Source organism: Macrobrachium rosenbergii, chromosome 4, assembly GCF_040412425.1.
Source record: "Macrobrachium rosenbergii isolate ZJJX-2024 chromosome 4, ASM4041242v1, whole genome shotgun sequence".
In the NCBI taxonomy this organism is placed as follows: domain Eukaryota; kingdom Metazoa; phylum Arthropoda; class Malacostraca; order Decapoda; family Palaemonidae; genus Macrobrachium; species Macrobrachium rosenbergii.
The window spans coordinates 22,066,712-22,087,062 of NC_089744.1; the positions used below are offsets into that span (position 1 = coordinate 22,066,712).

Below are 20,351 nucleotides of genomic sequence, written 5' to 3' on the forward strand. Positions count from 1 at the left end.
CTGAGGGCCAGGTAACTCTAGATATCATTTGAATCAGCCAAGAATGAGGAAGATGGTCAAAGAGATTAATTATGTAAGTAATGATAATTCTTAAAACAATACCTGCGACACATTGTGTCCAATGGAAACAACAATCAATAAACATCCTTGACACAGATTCGGAGGACAAGCGACCTTTATCATACATTTGAAGACAATCAAGGAAAAAGATCAGCCAATAAAGCATACAATGAACAAGTTTCATAAAAAATAGAACAATAATAACTTCGAAACAGTCGAATATTAATCATAAAAAGTGAGAGAAGGTTGGCTATATAAGAAAAGGAAAAATTGAATAAGCACTGGTGGGAACATTGCCAAAATTACAACGCTTCTGGGAGCCGTCACATAGGTCCTCCCCTACTACTGTCGCCAATGCTTTCCTCTAGTGTACGCTGCAAACCCTCGATTGCTTAACGTAAATACACTTGTGGTGTGGTAACTAAATAGTGTCGAATTGCACGTGCGCATGTTTATTAAACGTGTACACATGAGTCGAACAAGTAGAAATTGATACATTTAGTAAGTACCTTCAGATTAGTGTTTAATTAATACGTAATTCGGGAGGTTAAGTGTTTATCCTTAAAAGTTATATACAGCAACATTATGTTGTAACATGGCCAGCCCACCGTCATATCTGACAGTGCGGTTAAGGGTAACGTAAGTTTACTACATCAGAAATTCTATATATTTGGATGTAACGTTTGATTGTGTATTATTTTACGTAATTTTGGAACTCTGGCACCGCAACTTAATTGTTCTTTATTATGGTTTATGCGTTGAACTTGGGCAGCCTTGCTGAGGCTTGTTAGGATAAACCTATTATAACAATGCTCCCCGTGCTGACCTAATACATTTTTGACTCGATTCTTGTTGGATTCATAATTATCAACATTGTTTTATCTTGAAGTCCTGCCGTTAGGACGTGCTAGGTCCATCCAGCGGCCCCTATTTCACTGTCAATTACAGTATGTAGAGCCTGTAGACTAGATTTCATGTATAGATCAGCTTTTTCCTCCATATATCTTAGGCAAGCCTAATTATTTTTGAACAGATAAGTCTTAGGCTAGTGGGTGTCCAGCCTATTATAGGATTCCTGGTTATTTTTATGGGTCACAGCCAGTGTAAAACTAAAGACTACTGCCGCAGCCTGGTAGCCAGACGCTGACTGAAATATTTATCACCTTATGGGAGTGGGTACAGAGTAGGGAGATGGGGTTAGGTGTGGGAAATCCTAGAGAAATCCTAACCTTTCCTAGAATGTCGTGTCCTGACCTAACCAGACCTCAATTTCCTAACCTAACTAAGGGTGCTGTGCCCTGACCTGGCCTGTATGCTTTGCCCCCCAACCCCCTCACAAGTAACATTGAATATCCTTGTCTCCCTACTCTGCATACTACCCACCTCTTGTTTATGCGTTTGTTCATAGTTATGCCTTCTGTATTGATGATAATTACCATCTTTTGTGTATGTTTCTACTTTCACCCCCAAGGGGCTGGTACTAAACATGGCGAACAATGTGCATGTAAGTTGGTAGTCACTGGACCAGAGAGGCATGGTAGCATTTTTCAGTTATACCCACAGCCATTATAATAGTATGCCAGAGACAGTTTAAAAGGGATACATCCTATGATAACCTTCCTAGCCTATAACCTAACTTTAACCAAGGGCACTGCCCCCCCTCCAGGTCATGGCATGGCATTATACAATCAGTCACATTAAGTTGGGATTTGAATAAAATGCATCCCTGTTGAAATACTGTACATCATAGAAACTACAGGACAATGGACAAGACATTTCAGGGAAAATCTTTCTTAAAAAGTTCCAAAAATGTGCTTTTTGCATCATTTGGTTAAAATTACATCAGGAATATTGGTTTTTGGACTTTTGGCAAAAAGCTTGATAGCTAAGGAAGGATTCCAAGACAAAATAATAATGATGCTTAAAAATTTATTAAGGGCAAGTCAAAATGTAGTATTACATCAACATGGTAAGCAGTAAGTTATAATAGCTTAAATAGCCTGTGCAAAGCTGCTTATGTTTAATGAATGAATTGTAGGCTAATAAAGGACAACTTGATGGTGATGGCAGAGTCCAAATTTTATGTATTGCATAGCCAAATGTTGAATTTTAATTCATAAACTTTTTATGGAATAAGTAATGATCTTTGCTAAAAAGGGCACAAAACAACCAAACCTTACTGAGGGTGTTGTACCCTGACCTGGCCAGGGAAGGGTCTGGATCCCTCCCCATTTTCTAAGGATTTCCTATATTTTTCACCATTTCTAAGATAGGTTTATACCCCTGATCTGCAGTGACCCCCAGAAATGAAGAGCAAATTCAACAAAATTGCTTAAAAAACTATTAGAACAAGTATATTTTACATATGTACTTGATGGGCCATGTAAAAGTAACTTTTACAAATAGCATAAGTTTTTCCTGTTTCTGTAAATGCTTAGGTTTTCGTATTGCTTAGCAAGTGACTTTGAATGGTCAGTGCTGTGTATTAAAAGTTTCTTTTCCAATTTCATTGTTGCATCTTTGCTTGCATTTTCCCACTCTACATCTATTTATACATTAAGTTTTGATATTTACACATCTGCATATTTTGGTTGATAGTCTTCTTCATGACTGTAGAGGGTAAGCTTTTGTAACAGCCCCTAAAATTTCCCTATCCTTTCTGTGTCATGTGCTGCTTTATTCTTATTATTTTGTGTTCCAGAGTCCTTCAGTAAAATCTTTCCATTTTTTCATCATGATTATTCTAAGGAAGCAAATATATTTGCTATTAGATTACCACTGTTTTCAGCATAAGGTTATTGCAGAAATTATCAGCCTCAGATATCTTAGATATCTATTCAAATTTCACATTCTGATACAAAGTGTTTTCATGTTTCATTCCTATATACATATGAACATTTAGGACCCTTTTGCTTTGTATCAGTTCTTGTATCTTAAGTTTGGTTTTTAATGAGGTATCATACTATTGAATCTCATTAACCTTGTTTCTTATATATTTTGTACTTTTTTATTGTAACTTCTCCTACTATTTCTACTTCCATGCCTCTGTGTCACATGTTGTTCACTTTTTCTATAAGCTCTTATGAAATTAAAATAACCTGTCCTGCTGTTTATATACAATATTACATAATTTCATTATGATACTTTGAATGGAACTTTTTGCATTCACAGGAGATGACCAAGTCAAAGCTAGTAAGTTTCACCCCTGACGGGGAAAAGTTAGCACACAGTGGACCAGATGGTGTCCTGAGAATTTGGGACACAACTTCTGGAGCTCTTGCGCATGAATATCAGCCGGCAGAGCACCTCAAAGCTACCACTTCATGCATCAAATATTCTCCTAAGGTAAGTTTTACAAAGATTACAACCATGTTTCATTTATAAGATGGAAGTATTTTTGGTGTGTCTTTGGCAAAATGGGTATTACTTGAAAAAAAAGTTTAAAATATTTTATAGGTCTTCAGGAGGTTATCTCATTTCTTTGATTTTTTTTTCTTTTTTTCATGTAAAGGAAACAGGATTTCACTTTGTTTAGCTAAGGTGACATTGCACTGTTGGGAAAGATATTGTAATGAAAAAATTAGGTTATGAATCCAAAATTAAAGGAAACTTCATTAATATAAAAGGGTTTTTTTAATAATCTGAAACATATTTTATGGATTAAATTTTCGTACAGTATCGGTATTACTGTACTGTTGTGTAGTTATTATTATTATTATTATTGTTGTTGTTATTGATAAAAAGGCCAGGAACATTATTGTTCCAGTTGATAATAGGAGAAAATGGCCTGGTACATAAAAGTTGTGTTTCTGTCTTCTTCTTGTTATAGAGTATAGTACACGTTTTTACAAATGAACACTACAGAATATTGCTCGTAGCTTTTTTATAGCTCCTGCTATAATCTGTTTAGTGTCCATGTGATGTATTCAGTCCAGTGACCCTTATATATTTTCTAGCCCTTGTTCTTGTCCATGAGCTATTGTATACCTCCATGGAGTCCTTGCTAATCCATTGCATTATTTTAATCTGGGGGTTTTCAGCAGTCTGCAGTATAAAAATGAGCACCCCATTTGACCAGCTGACTAGATCCAATAGGCTTGACTCTTAAAGCTAATTTGTTGTTGTTATCTAAGCTACTAGATTGTTGTGTTTTCTGCTGTTGTTGGGTAATGAGTGTGTAAGTGCCCCATCTGTTACTTTGCATTTTTTAGTTTCATTACTTTTGTGAATTGATTTACTCTGAAATAAACATATGATTTTTATCCCAGCAGTGTACAGCTACTTTAGTACATTATTTCTTTTTTATGTTCACTGCCCTTGTGTTTATTTTTATGAAAATCCAGATTTCTCCCAGTGTCCTCCAAGTATGAAAGTCACAATTATACAGTCGCCACCCTACTTACGAATGAGTTACGTTCCGGGCGGCTGTTTGTATCTTGAACTGTTCTTAAGTTGACTTTTAATATGTAGTGCATAATTCGAAATTTTGTATTTTTTTCCATGCTTTGAAAGTTATGAACTTGGAGAAAATTTCACAGGAGCAGCGTCTGACATTGGAAGTTCACAAAGTAAACAATGCATACTGCCATCTGTTGAAAAAATACATATTAAACATTTCCTATGGAGAGAGGAATTATAGCAATAGGAATTCATCATAGAATAAGTTACATCGGGAAGATAAACATAAGTAGGAATATTTATGAGTATGAATGAGCATTCTTGTGATTGTAAGAAGAATACATGGTAGTTAATCACGAGAATACTCGCGATAATCAGTGAAGTAGTTAAAGGAACAGCTTCTTCTTCCTCATGTTCTTCTGTTCATTGCAAAAATTCTTACTAAGAGAATAGGCACACAGAGCAAAATTTGAACTTGACTGTGTCTGTGTCTATGGATGTTTGTAACTTGAATGTTCATAAGTAGGGTGGTGACTGTATAAACCTCCTGGTCCCTATTCCTCTTTCCTATCTCTGCTTTTATTATATACTGCCTATTTTATTCTAACTTATTGTTACCATTGTTTTTGTTAATATATATTGAAAGAGGTGAATTTTGTCTACTTAATGGTGTACTAACTGGTCATATTTTGTTAATGATAAATTTTTTATTCTTTTAATTTAATTTTTTATTCTTTCCTCATTTCATTTATTCAGTAAGCTCTCTCAGTAACTGGTTATAGTCTCAACAGTTCATGTTTTAATTTGTAGCTTTTAATTGAGAGTTAATATATGTTTTTACACGTAATTAACAGGCTGGGAAGAACAAGGACAGCCATAGTCTGTTAGCCATGGGGACACTAGCAGGAACAGTACTTTTGTACAGTCCAGAGGAATCAGAAGTTAAAGCTACATTTGAGCATTCATCACATCAGGCTGTAATGGATGTTGCTTGGTTCAGTTCAGACAGGCTTGTATCCCTAGGAAGAGATAATACCATCATCATATGGGATATTGAAACAGGAAAGAAAGATGTGTGAGTATTTCAGGTGTTTAGCAATGCTCTTGTAAACATTTTTTTGTTGCAGTAATGTCCTTTACTCCAGTAGGGGAATGTAAATGCTGTATATTAGGGTGTTAGAAGAAAGTAGTTCCCTGTGAACTAAGCTGTGTAATTTTTGGCACTTATAAGTTTATGGAAGATAAAACGAACTTTTAGCCTTTGTTGATTGTTTTGTTTATGGTTAGCATGACAAAATATTTCCAGATCCTTGTTAACCAGTAATTATGTGAAGAGCCCAAGACAGCTGGTCATTTTATATTGAAAATTGTTATTTATCCACTCATTCCTTTTATTTGGTTTTCATTTTTTCAGTGTGACAACACCTAATTTTTTAGATTTTGACATATTAGTTAAAAGATTCATTTACTTTACAGTGTAATCTCAGCTAATTACCTTTCTTTTTACAGATTAGATAAAGTTTGTGAAGGCACTGCTATTTGTTTGTTTGGTAAGAAGATGATAGCCATAGGCAACCGTAAAATTGAGGTACTGCATCGACACGAGTCTGGAAAAGTTAAAGTAAAGAATAATTTTACTGGACATTTGTCTCCAGTTACACAGCTACTAAAGATTCGCATGAAAGAGAAGACTGGTGGTCATTACTTTTTGTCATCATCTTTAGACGATCGATTTATATACGCCTGGTAAGTGGAGTGGATATGAAGTACACAAGTTATTCAGCTGTGGTAAATGTATGTTTTGACGACTAGCAAATTGTCTAATCCATACAAAATTTGCATTGGATTTATATACATTTTATCTGATTTATGTTGCTTATATTTTGAAGACCCCTTGCATTGCGTGTTATTATTCCTGTATCGACCAAGCTATGTGGCCTATAGTTTTTGTTCATCTGTTTCTGTGATGCTTACCTTGTCATCACAACTCCTGCTTTATTTAGTTGCAGTGTTTATGACTAATTAATTGATTTGCCACATTGGAGAATTTGTTGGCCACAGTTTATCATCTGATTAAAATGGAAAAGATGAAGAAGGGAAGTGTGCACTTTATTTTATTTTTTTTTTTTTTTTTTTTTTTTTTTTTTTAACCTTTAATCTTGAATTATAAAGAACCTGACAGAGTGATTACTTGATCACAAATATTTTTTTAAAATTTTCAGCAGTTATTTTATGTTCTTAACAACTGATGCATTGCAATGTAAAGACAGACGAAAGGATTGTCTTTATGGTACTTATTGATGTCAGTTATTTATGTCAAGTTTTCACACATATTTTTATGGCAAAAATTATCATATGATTAAATCCTAAAAGGTTATCTGCTGGAATTTATATTGCTGATTGATTCTCCATTTTCTTTTTTTAGGTCAACTAGTAGTTCGAGTGACAGTCCTCTTTGTAGTTTTATGGTAAATGACACTATAACGAATATGGCCGTGAGTGAACTAAGCAATAATACTGTGGCACTCTCAGCTACTACTCAAAAAGGTGCTTTAGTATTATTTACACATCACTTGAATGGGTAAGTGATTAAATGCTTTTAAATCAATTGATGTACGTTTGACGGTAGTAAGTTTTTCAGTTGCCGCTAAAAACTATAATTGTGTGACTTGTAGGGCCGCTAAAAACTATAATTGTGTGACTTGTAGGAATACAAAGTGGTTTTTTCTCATACAGAATTTTATTTCATGTACTTGTATCTCCACAAACAGAAAAAACAGACTTTGTAAAAAGCTGGCCAGCGCCTGAGGGTACATCAGACTATGTCATGTCCCTTTTTGATATCTATTCATTAATATAGATAGCCAAGTAAGGTTACTTGGACTTTGTTTCCTTTTTTCTCCATTCCATTTTTAGCCATATCATGATCTTGATGAAGCCAGCATAAACATGGAAATGGTTGTCATTGCACCTTAAAACATAAATTGAGGGTAAAATTGGACAGTTTGCCACCTCATCTCTAGAGGTTGAATGATGGCATGTGCAACTGAGGTAAAAGAATTAAGTTGCATTTTATTCCTGGTGGTTGGTGCAACCTCAGAAGTTTAACAACCCTAAAGGCACAGGTAACTTTGCATTTATCTATGTAAACAATAGAACAGCCTTCAAGAGATTACATCTATTCTTTAATTGTATCCTTGTGGAAAACTTTGTTAGGATGGTCATCATTAAAAGGAATAATTATCTGTGTGACAAATTCAAGGGAAAATTTGGTGTATGATAGACACCACTATAATTAATAAACTAGGAAAATGCCTAAAAGTTAATTGTTAATATGATTACAAGATTCATACACGATGACACATGGAAAGTATATGGGAACTGTAGCTTTATTTGGGAAGCAATTTTTTGTTGAAAATATATGGATTTTTTTTTTACAAAAAATATGAAAATACAGTATACAAATTTTAGGTATTTAAGAAGTATCCTTAAAGGTAGTAAATATGAAATGTATTTGCTCATTGCAGAATTGCTTTAAATATGAATATAAAGTACTAAGATAAGAAAATGCTGCAGTGCCCCAGAATTTTGCTTACCATTGATCAGGTGACTTCATAACTAATGAACACCAGAAGGTATGAAATCTGATCAGAACAATCCTGCAAGAGCTAGACAGTGTACCTTCTATCTGTTTATAAAAGAGTTTAATCTAATATAAGACATATTAGAAATGACTGTCCAAGAAGCAAAGTTAGAGCTGAAATAAGAAGTTTTCCTGACTATTAAGAAGTAAAGTACACAACTGTAATTCAGTAAAAATATACCCAGAGTGCAGTACTGTAGTATAATAATTATAAATTGAACAAGTGCATAGGATACCCCAAGATAACAAGTGATTATGCACGAGTGAAGACTGTGTACTGGAACGTGGATCCATTTTGAAGAAAGCCATTCAGCTTTGAACGGAGTAGCTATGGCCCTTAGTAATAGAATGTCGGAACGTATCAAAACTCAACAGGTACACTTTAAACAACTATACAAAAATACATAAGCACTTTCATTAGACAAATGACAAAGCAAGCTTATACAGCACAACACAACACAGAAAACAAAGAATTCTAAGAACAGTAATAAAATTAATATGTGAAAGTAATTAATGGAAACATGATGACGACGACAAATGATTTGCTTCAGTAAGAGAGAGAGGTAGAGATGAAAAGGATATACATACGAAAATATTGGATGAATGAGAGAAAAGAAAATCAATGGCTGATAAATAACTAATTCAGAGAACAGTAACTATGAATGAAGAATGAATTGTAGGTAACTAGACTCTTGAGAACAAGCAAAATTCCTGATCAACAACAGTGATGTATAGTAGTAACAATAAAAAGAGAATAGTGACTATGAATGAAGAATGAATTGTAGATAACTAGACACTTGGGAACAAGCAAAATTACTGATCAACAACAGTGATGCATAGTAGCAATAAAAAGAAATTGTATGTTTAGTATCTTTATGTATAAGGTATACACATTGAGTAAAATTGTATAGAGGCAGTCCCCAGTTATCGGCGATCTGGTTTTATGGTGCTTATCTAGCGCTGACGATAACTGGATTTTCAGCGCTGATAACCAGGGATCGGCGCTCTTGCCACCAATTTTCAGCTATCGTCACGCCTTTGGGAACGGAACCCCGCCGATAACTGGGGTTACAATAGTTATGTTCTTTCTCCTTTGATATCATTTGCACATGTCTATACATGCAGATGTTACTGCATTACTATTATGAGAGTTGGGAGTGATTGCTAAAATATTCACGATTCAAGGATCTATGGCCATGGGAGGATTTTGTATGCAGGTTGAGACTGCTTCAATATCTGTTGTTTGAACGAGGGACTGCTCTTCTTCCCTCCTTTGCACACCTTGAACAACGTATGAAATTAATTTTGATGATCTTAACATTTCATCATCAATACTGTTTGGTTACTTACTGTATCGGCTGTTTTTACTTTCAGGAATAAAGGTGGGAAAGCTGTCAAGAGCACAGGTAGTTTGCAGATTTGTAGCATGTCAGATAATAAGAAAAGTGTAATTCCCATAGTTGCTTCGCATTTCTGCAATGATTCAGAATCAAGCATCATCATAGTATATAATAGATCATCCATCTTCATATTTGAGCGTGTGGTAAGGAATTTCATGTATTCTCGTTTTTGGGAAATGAAACTAGTACTTTGGGAAGGATTTCTATATGTGGTGGTACTGGGTGAGCTGTATTGTTAACAGTAATATGTCATGTTTTTATGGTAAATGATTTTTTTCTATCAAATTTATATTATTGTATAAAGAAAATAAGGCCTGGTTATGAAAATTATTTGTTTTCTTGACATATTTTATGATAGCTAAGAGGTTGATTCATACAATAAAAATATATGGCGTCTCATTTTGTTCCAGTCCTTAGAAAAGATAGTTGGAGAACAAGAGTTCATTCGTGCCGAACCATCACCAGGAAAAGGACTCAGTTTGTTAAAAACTTTAACCCCAACTGTTCCAGATGATGCAACTTTTGTTGGACCAATACAAAGTGCTCCTGCTCAGGTGAGAGTTTTAGAAGTTAACTTACAATTTTTGTCTGCCATCCTCAAGTTTGAATTTTAAGAATAGCCACTACAGGAGCTCTGAGTTTCAGAAAATTTGCTAATTATTTTTAGAATTTTCAGAAATTTGAAAGCCATTTTATTCTTGGGAAATTTATCATAATCATATATTATGAGAAACTTCATGTAGTGGTTGTGATGAAAGAGTTTTGAAAATGAGGCTTTGTCGTAAAAAATTGATGAGCTACTGTATACAGTTAAGCTTAGAGGACATTTTGGCATTTTAGAAGCAAATCTCCTTGGTTATGATTATTGTATTTCATATTTTAAGAGGTAAAGGAAGAAGTGGAGATCTTTTCTGGGAAATCTATCCTTGTTTCAGCAGAATTTTTTCCCGTTTGTATTAGAGTAGTAATAACTTGTAATTTAGAATTAATAAAGTAAAAGTGATAATGCCACACTTGTGTATTGTTTCTGTTATTTAGTCTGCAGAAAAATCCACCCTTTCAGTATTTGAAATCTTATTTCAAGTGAACTAGAGCTCAACACAGATTTTATTAAGCAAAAAATGCAAAAATACCTTCCTTGGTTTCCTTGTACCAGAACGTGAGATTTTGTAAATTTGTTCGGGTCTGCTTTTGGCAGAGTAGATTGGCATTCCAGTAGATTAGGTGGTGTTAGAGATTTGCATTTATAGATTAAAATATATATTTAGAATTTTCTTAATCATTGTCTTTATTCTTTGTACAGAAAGGGAAGGCAAAGAGAAAAAGAGGTGATGAAGACAATGTAGCATCTCTGCCCATGGAAGAAAGATTAAATGTTCTTGCCCTTGATACTTCAGGTGCACAAGGGACATCATTTTCTGGGACAGATGATTTTGCTCAACTACTATTACAGGTAGGCCTTGCTTGTGTGATTGAGATACTTCCAAGAAGTAATTTTAAGTAAATTTTGAGATCAACTGTGAAATGAGTATGTATTGATACCCAGTGAGGTAAAATTACAACTTGTCTTCCTAAATTAGCATTTAGAATGGAAGATTTGGCATGTATTGCCATCTGAGTACTTGTTAAGCTTCGCATGTACAGCTATCTGGGTGTTTGTTAAACTTCATCAGTTTTGCATATAATTATATATAGTATATGTTTTGTATAGGTGTTCACTCAATACTTAAATATACGGTAAGAAAACAAAGCAAAACTATTAGTTAAGGATAGAAGAAAACTAGCTGAGAAGGAAAAATAAAGTAATTTTCTTGAATGCTCTGCAATGCAAGGACCTCTGTGAAATTCCACCATTCTTGTCTTTCTTGTGCTTCCATGTCCACAAATATCCACTCATTTACAACTTCCCATCCTATGGTTCCCCACAAGGAGGTATGGACCTTCCTAATTCTTCTGGTGCTTGTAGTGAGTTCTGTCTCTATAGATGTGTGATTTATTCTAATAATTATTATGTAAACTGTAAATCTTATGGATTTTGCTGATTAAAATTCCATCATCCATTAAGTCTGTTAAGTTGCCATCATTATGCCAATATCATTACTCTAAAGTAATATAAAAATAAATTGTATATTAATTATTAAATATACAAATATAATATTGAGTATGCATAACAGACATTTTGGGAATCTTGCGTCCCAGTAAGTAACTGATCCAGTCGTATAGTTTACATGATACCCCCAGAGTCAGTGTAGCAGTTGTGTGACACTGTCTCATTTTGTCTTCCTTCTCTTGTTCCGTATCATTATTTCATTGTAAGTTTTGAGGGGGGGTTATGCAAGCTGTTTTAATATAATAATAATTGGTGCAGCATCACACCTAGGCATATTATAAATTAAAAAGAAAGTACTGGGAACATATAAGAGCATTTGTTTTGGTGAATTTATTCTGAGGAAATAGCTAGCATTTTGTACCTGCATTTTGGAATCTCCACACAAGAATTTTGTAAACATTTCAGTCACATTGTGTGTGCGGAGAGATTATTAAACATGCATTATAGCAATACTGTTAGTTGGTGTGACATATAGAAATTTATGATTTCCTTACAAAGTTTAAAACATAAGTTACATGAATTTATGTATTTTCATATCATGGGTTGAAACCTTGAATAAATTTGATGATAAACAAGTATATTAATCACTCTATTATGGGATATTTATCAAAACTTGAAATTGAATAATGATACACAACACAAGAGAGAAAGAGAGTTAAACAGACACCAAACAATTGCATACAGGAGCTGCAAATTACATGTAATTTGCTATTCGTGGATATTATCATGGGACTGAACAGGTCAAGGCAGACCAGATTTTTTGTTTAACAGTAAGTTGTGTAAGTGATTTAAAAAATATATTGGGATTACAGTATTTTTTAAATTTGCTAAATAATAGGATTTTCCCTCGAGTCAGTTGTCAAATGATTGGATGTTTACTGTAGAAGTGGTTATAAAAGTGAAGTACTTTCATGCTGCAGTAAGGTCTTTCAAGGGGATAGTGTGAAAAAAAAAAAAAAAAAAAAAAAAAAACGTAAGCGATTGCTATTTTAAGCATTTCATCCTCATCTAACCAAAATGTAAGAAGCTTGATTTGATATCTTTACCTGGATACACTTCGAAAAAGGTATTAAATACGAAAATGGATATTATTACGTACTGAAAAAAGTAAAAGTATATACAGGCAGTCCCTGGGTTACGACAGGTCCGGCTTACAACATTCTGATGTTATGACGCTTTTCAAATATATTCATCAGAAATTATTTTTGGTTTACAACGCATGTTCTGGGGTTACGACGCCTATCCAACAAGAAGTATGGCTACAAAACAGCAGAATAATAAAAGTTTGGAGGTTGTTTTGATGAAAAACTCAATAAAAATGCAGTTTACATCGTTTTCAATGCACCCAAAGCATTAAAAGTAAGGTTTTCTTAGGATTTTTTACGATTTTCGAAAAATTTTCAGCTTATGACGATTTTCAGCTTACAACGTGGCATAGGAACAGAACCCCCGTCCTAAACAGCCTGTGTTGTATTAAATCTTTTTCAGCAAGACAGACAATGAAAATTAATGTAAGTGCATAATGGAAGTGGACTTTCTTCAACTGTTAATCATGTTTTTATTTTCAGGGATTGCACAGTAAAGACCAGAATATTCTCAGAAATGTTTTTGACCGTGGTGATCTGAAAGCCATCAACAAGACAGTTCGACGGCTTCCTGTCCAAGCAGTTGTTCCTCTCTTGGAACAGCTAGCAGTTGCCATAATGGGAAAAGGTCACAAGTAAGTATTTTTAGAGTTTACATGGGAGATGTGTTATGTTGTAAAGTTTTTTTCTGACAGAAAGCTGCTTTTTATTATATATGGTTGGCTCAAGATGCAGTGCTATTGGCTGCCTAATTCTTATTTTGACTTTTGGATCCGTGGTGAACCTCCTGTGCAGAAAAATTTTAAACATTGTTGCTTCATTCACTCACAAAGAAGGTTCATAAGCAGAACTTCATTCACATGCACACACAATGCACAGTTTGCTGCTAGATAAGAAATACACCTTTTCACCACCTTATCCTCTTTTCCCTCCATCTGGCTGAACCACTTCTAAACATATTCAGGAGTTAAACCAGATTGCCAAGGATTTGTCTTATGTGAGGGGGTGAATATTAGAGCAAGAAAAAAGTTTGAGTTGGTCAGCCCATTGAAGAATGCTGTAGGAAGCAGATGAAAAATAAAAATGACAGAAGCAGTACAACTAGGTTGATTGAATTCTGCAAAGAATTAGTAACATACAGAATTATAAGGCATTGTAATTACAGACTTTAAATTGCATATGATGATGTGATGAAGAGAAAGGTTAGAATATCTCTGTCAGTTGTGTCAAAAGCTTCCTCTCGTTTTAGTGCATGCCAAAAAATCTTTTAGTGTAATCTACAGTACCCAGGCAAGGGTCACTATCCATTCCCCCTTTGAGAAGCAGAAATTTCCCCATTAGTTCCTATCACCTTTGCATCTTATCTTAACCTATATTTCATCTAGCCTATACTTCATCCACTTTTGTATACATAGTGCTCTCACCTTTTCTGTCAGACTGATATTTACTTTCAAAGCCACATTTCAGATCCTTCACCAACTAAAGGTACCTAAATTTAATTTTTAACAGTGATAAGCAGCTATACTTCCAACAACCTTTCCTCACTATTGAAATCATTGGTATTCTTTTATTTTCTGTACTGTTACGTAATATAACATTTTTTGTCACCACCATGTCTGGCAGGTATACTTACAAACATTGATTATTTGAACTCGCACTGCATTTCCAACAGCCATTCCCTTCAAATAATACGTTTCCATAGGATATTTAGTTATCATTCACTCCAAACCTACTATATCTTTTTCTTTATTACTGTCCCCTTAAGTTAAATCACCCAGCATAACCATAGTTTTTACTTCAAGTGTAGTACAACACATCACATTACACCACATGATCTTGTTGCACAATTCTTGGAATTGCATATTGACACTCATTCACATATCCTCTAAGTGTTCTTGACAAAAAAGGAACTTTTTTTAGTGTTCTTGTTGAATTAGACCCTTTTTTGAATTGTATGTTATGTAGAATTTAATACACAGAATTGTTTATTAGGCTTTAAGGAGTCCTGTGGGTTCTGTTGTTCTGTAAAGCAGGTTGGTTAAAACATTTCTTTACATTTTGGTCTCCTAAGGATTTGATCTTAAATGAGAGGTGGAAATATGAGGAAAGTGAAGTTATGGAAGTTAGACAACTTGGTAGGAACTTTAGATTAAATTTTTTAAACTGTAAAGGTGTATTTTATGATAAATACACTTTTACATGATAGATTGAATTCAAGATAAAAAATTTCTACAGCAAAATTGTGTCAATTTCAGAAATGCAAATCATGTCAAATGGGTACGATCAGTTCTGTATCATCACATGAGTCACCTAAGTACGGTCCCTGATCGACAGGAGTTAATGCAACCCTTCTTCAACATCAGTGCAGCACGTATGTCGACTTTTTCTCAGGTGACGCAGTTACATGCACGACTGGACCTAATTTTAACACATGTTGCAGCAAGACAACAAGAGGTTAAACAGAAGGATACAGAACCAGAAGCTTTACTTGTTTACAGAGATGGTATGTACTCTCATTTTCATTTGTCATCCTTTAACATTAGGAGTCATCTCAAAAGGAGGTTCAAATTTATGGTAGAACTTTATTTGAAGTTGGCAAGTTTCAACTCCATAGTCATGGTTATGATGACAAATGCTACCAATAATACTATGCAGATTTTATGCACATAATTTACTGGCTACACTTCACCTTTTCCATAGAACATGTGCATGAGGCCTGTACTACTATATACAACAGAAATATGGCAACTGACAAAGAAAAAGATTTTTTTATTTTTTTATTGCGTGACCTTAAAATAAGATTTATGGCCAGAGAACATGGGGAAGATAATATTGCAGAATGGCAGAGTATTGTCTAGAGGCTGGAAGACAATGTAAGTATGGAATGAGCAGAACAAGTAGGAAGCCCCAAGATATGGAAAAAAAGAGATAGATGAAAATGTAGATGTGATGTTTTGCAGATTTCTATTATGTGATATAAGTTATTTATGATACCGTTTCAAGCTACATTTGATTCTAAATACATTGCAGTATAGGTCCATATAGTGGATTGAATGCATTGAATGCAATCACTTAGAACATTTTATTAACTAGTTTTTAGTCACTTTATCTCTATATTAAGTTGGTAATAGCTGTAATTATCCAACTTTTATAAAATGGTGTTTGGAGATAATTATTTTTAAAAGACTGGAATTTGGGTTTGTAAGTTTTTTCTTTATAATATTCCTTGTAGCATACTGCTGATTAATGAATGTGCATGCATCAGTTTTCGAATATTAAGTGCATTTTCCATACCAATTGTATTCATCACTGTGTATAGTACAAAACTTTCTGTGGAACCTTAAATTCCAAATGTTATATTTTTGTAATTAACTTTCAGAATCTTCTGATGAAGATGACGTGTTGGACACAATGATTGGTGTATCAGAGTCTGAGGACAATTGGGATGAGCTGTCAGATATAGATCAGATGAATGGCCCAACTGATGAAGAATCAGAAATGGAAACAGACCCACAGTCTGGAGCTGTCAAACGAAAGTTAAACAATAAAGCTGGGAAAGGAGAGGACAGTGATGATGAAGACGAGGAAGAGAGCGTTGATGGTGAAAACGACGAAGAGGATAGGAAAAATGCTGAGGATGATGATGAGGACGGTGAGGATGGCGATGATGAGGATGATGCCAGTGAAAACAGTGACGTTGATATGAATGGTGATGATGATGGTGGTACGGACAGTGACAGTGAAGAGTGATCATCCAAAGGACCGGTGGACATCCTGATTGTTTTCTTTCCAAAGTTTAACGAAAAATTTCAGAACATTTTTAATATTTTTATGTTTGACAGCCATAGCATGAGAGAAGAGTTGCAATTAAATTATTTTAATATGGAAGAGAGTTTTCTTGTAAACAGTTCCTAAAGTATTTAGATTATTATTATTATCATTTAATTTTTATTATTATTATTATTAGCCAAGCCGCAACCCCATTTGGAAAAGCAGAAGAATGCACAAGATATATAAATGAAAGAACACGGGAAGATTAATAGAATAAAACAAACAATGAAATGGATCTCATAATCCTGCTCAACAATAAACTTGATTAGCACCCTAGTTTTGAACTTTGAAGATGAATCAGGGGTTCAACTACAGGACTAGGAGGTCCATTCCATAATTTGGGTACAATGGAAACAAAACTTCTAAGAAATGTGTGGGACTGAGCTTGTCAAAAGAAGAGTTAAGACAATCTAAAGGATTAAACTTCACGTCTAGGACTATATAGTGCATGGTAGAGACTTAAAAGATCTAAGTGCAAAGCATGATCAGAACTAGAGAAAGTGTTGTAAAGCATGCAAAGTGGGATAACTGAACTGCAATGCCAGAGAGAACATTAAGAATCAGTGACCAGAGTATATACTTGATAGATGGTATCTGTACGAGAAGTTCATCATCTGCATATGCAACAATTTTGTTTTCAAGGTTAAACCACATATCTTACATACATGATTACACATGAAAAATAGTAGTCCAAGAACACTACCCTGAGAAATACCAAATATCTCATTCCCGTAACCATTATACTGTAGTTCCCATCAGCAACTACTCAGTGCAATATAGTAGAAAAACTGAATGATAATGCTAAGAAATGCTCCCACAACTCCCATCTGCCCAAACTTTAGAAAAAGCCATGATCAACAGTTGAAAGCTGCACTAACCTCAAGATCAGTGATTACTGATCTAATGTATCTTGCCTATCAGAGAAATTACAGCCTTCACCAGCATATATTAATATGATTGATATTGTTAATTTATTCATACTTAAAGTTACCTAATACACAGACTACTACTATAATTAGCCAAACTGCAAAACTATTTGAAAAAATAGATTGCTACAGGCTCAGTTAAGGAAAGCATCCTGGTACAAAAAGTACAGAATGAAGTACATGAGATCAATAAGAGAAACAAACTACGAAATAAAACTTCTGTAAGCCTGCTTAACACAAAACCATTTCCACCTACTAATGAACTTGTGAATTTTTCAATCATTCAACCACATGATTAGCAAGATCATGACTTAATTTGATCACAGCTAGAACAAAACTCGCAGAAAACGATGTGGTACTGAACCTCACAACAGAAAAGTCACGAATAAGAAAGGACTAGTAATAGCACAATATATAATTAGCTTGTAGTTTAGGAAAAGTTAGTGTATAAGATCTTGAGGTGGGGAGGGATCAAGTAACCTAGACCTAATATTAATCATACTAAGGGTTTGTCAGGTTCACCTTAATTCCCCATCATTTTTCCAATGTACCGATTTCATAAAACTATTAAGAGAATCGAAAGCTATGAATCTTCAATCAGGATGTGGAATCGACGCAAGGAGAGTGGCATCCTCGTCATACACAGCCAAATTACTTTCTAAGCCAGACCACGACTGCGCTTATATAACAAATTGTTCTTACAGCAGCACCGCAACTTACTGGATTTCATTACTCATTGGTATGACTCAAAAATCTAGAAAAAAACAAGATTTCTTAGGTAACGGATATACAGTATACTGTAAGTGTGCAAAGTACGGTGGATGCTGAAACGAATGTGATCAATGCACTTTTGTCTAAATCTTTTAGCACGGTTTCCTTTGTTGCCAAGGTAACAGTCCCATGACAACCCGCATGGTGCTTTTTTCTGTTCCTTATGTGCAGCCTCGTGAACTCGAGCTTCATTCCAAAACTCTATCCTTGTTTCTGTGTATCTTCAAACAGGTCTGGTGATTTTAAATTACAGGTTAGTGCGTAATCTTGCAAGCACGTGATTTTGCCGGGTATTATTTAAAATTATGCACTGGATTTTCTGTTCCATTAGCTTGGGAATTTAAAAGTATATATCCTTCCCGTTTCCCTCCAAGAAAGCAACGTGAGTTTTTGGCATGTAATAATGAACAGCTAATAGTTGCGTGAAATGAGAAACACTGTCTTGAGGGTATAATAGAATCTGAGGAAAACGGAAATTCTAAAACACCAGGGGAAGAAGTAAGAAAATTATAATACTATTCAGTATAGAGCAATGCCCATCAAGTAGGTCCATCACTTATTGAATCAGTTAAGCACTGGCACGTTGTTCTTTACGGAGTAACAGGAAGGAGGAATCTTTTAAAATCCCGAGGCTAACGGGATAGAAAATCAAATACCTTAATTTAAGCAAGACCTTGGAAAACCAAGCAAATTAGGTGAGCTTAATTCAGAAAGAAAAAGCAGGCTCTGATTCCGGCAACATATTGGAAACCGAGAATTGTCTTTTATCTACTTGTGATTTGTCTGTACCGGGAGCGTAAAAAGCAATTCCTAGTCTTAGCTACCTGTCAAAGGCCGAGCAACTGATCCTGGGCCACACTAATCGCATCAGAACTAATCAAAATTATCAAGCAATATTCTATAATTATTACTAATCAGAAAATTCGGGCTGACCAAGGAGAGAAATGGCCTATTAGTAAATCTGATACTAAGAGGGATGAAAGACACCCCGAAGGTAATTTAGGACTTTTGCAAATCATGAACAGTTACCGTATTTAAAAGTAAAACTCTCAGTATGTAAAACAGTAAACAACAAATACGTTAAAATATGAAGGAAGCACAAAATAAAATGCATCGGGAGCCGAACCGTGGGAAGCCGTTACAGTATATAATAAACAGCCAAAAAAATATTTTGCAATAGCATGATGTATAGCCGGAGGTGCCGTTAAAGCGGTAAAGCCTTTGCCTTACATTTTAAACGAATTCTTTTAGAGAGAGTGACAAAATCCTGCAACTCCTACAACTCTTATTTTATGGTATAAAATAAGAGTCCAGGAACTTCAAGAGAAGAAAATGGATGGAGGTAAGGTCTTGGAAGAGATGAGTGATGCTTTTTTTTATTTATTTATTTTTTCTAAGGAAGCATAAGTTCGACAGAAAGCCGAAATTTCTAAATACGCAGTGTCTCCATGCATGACCAAGCACTAGCTTGGATTATGACCTCTTTTGCCTCGAAAGAAGAAAACCATTGATATATTCTTATATTCAAGTGAGCAGTAAAAATTTGAGTGTTTCATGATTATCAATCGCAGCAACAGTAGTAGCAATGATAGACGATATTCAAAAGTGTAGCGCTTGAAGTGACTTTCAAACGTATTATAAGAGAAAAAAAAAAAAAACCGATGTGAACAATTTTTCTTTTATTGTAATAGCGATAGTCCATGTTTAAACTTACAGTCTAGTCCTGGGTCAGCCTTTCTCAATTGGCCCTTACATTAGTATGCGTGGTCGTGGTGTACCTCGGTTTCTAGGCCGTGGTGTGCACGAACGTACTACAGAAGGTGGTTCAGAAAGGTACGTACCGTTCATAATTATGAGATTTACCGAATCGTCTGTTTCATATTACCGAAATTTTTTATTGCATGAATATGCTATAGTTAAAAAAGAACTCAGTGACTGAATTACTCATCTAAACTTCGCTGAAGGACGGCGCAAGCACGAATTTCCGTTGTAATTTTAAACAAATTATCTTTTTATAGTCTAAGCGCACGCCATCAAAACCGGATTACAGCCTAAAATCGTCTTTTTATACGTTGGGCGTTAATTGAAGTCTACGTTTTGTGTTACTTACAACCACACGAGGTTTGT

At 34.7% G+C, this 20,351-nt stretch overlaps 1 protein-coding gene across 1 annotated transcript; it reads left to right on the forward strand.

Annotated features, from left to right (window-relative positions):
• The first annotated feature begins 404 nt into the window (after positions 1 to 404).
• Positions 405 to 16,584, forward strand: LOC136831228 (WD repeat-containing protein 43). Its single transcript, XM_067091259.1, has 11 exons — positions 405 to 561; positions 3,232 to 3,405; positions 5,313 to 5,533; positions 5,968 to 6,204; positions 6,884 to 7,039; positions 9,476 to 9,644; positions 9,912 to 10,055; positions 10,805 to 10,954; positions 13,180 to 13,331; positions 14,952 to 15,199; positions 16,076 to 16,584. The coding sequence occupies exons 2-11, from the start codon at positions 3,235 to 3,237 to the stop codon at positions 16,444 to 16,446; spliced, it is 2,019 nt and encodes a 672-aa protein (XP_066947360.1). The 5' UTR covers positions 405 to 561; positions 3,232 to 3,234; the 3' UTR covers positions 16,447 to 16,584.
• Positions 16,585 to 20,351: the final 3,767 nt, after the last annotated feature.

Coding starts and splice junctions, on each gene's coding strand:
- LOC136831228 (XM_067091259.1), top strand. CDS start 3,235: ATGACCAAGTCAAAGCTAGTAAGTTTCACCCCTGACGGGGAAAAGTTA. Junction 6,205..6,883: donor GATCGATTTATATACGCCTG/GTAAGTGGAGTG, acceptor TTCTTTTTTTAG/GTCAACTAGTAGTTCGAGTG. Junction 10,056..10,804: donor TACAAAGTGCTCCTGCTCAG/GTGAGAGTTTTA, acceptor TTCTTTGTACAG/AAAGGGAAGGCAAAGAGAAA.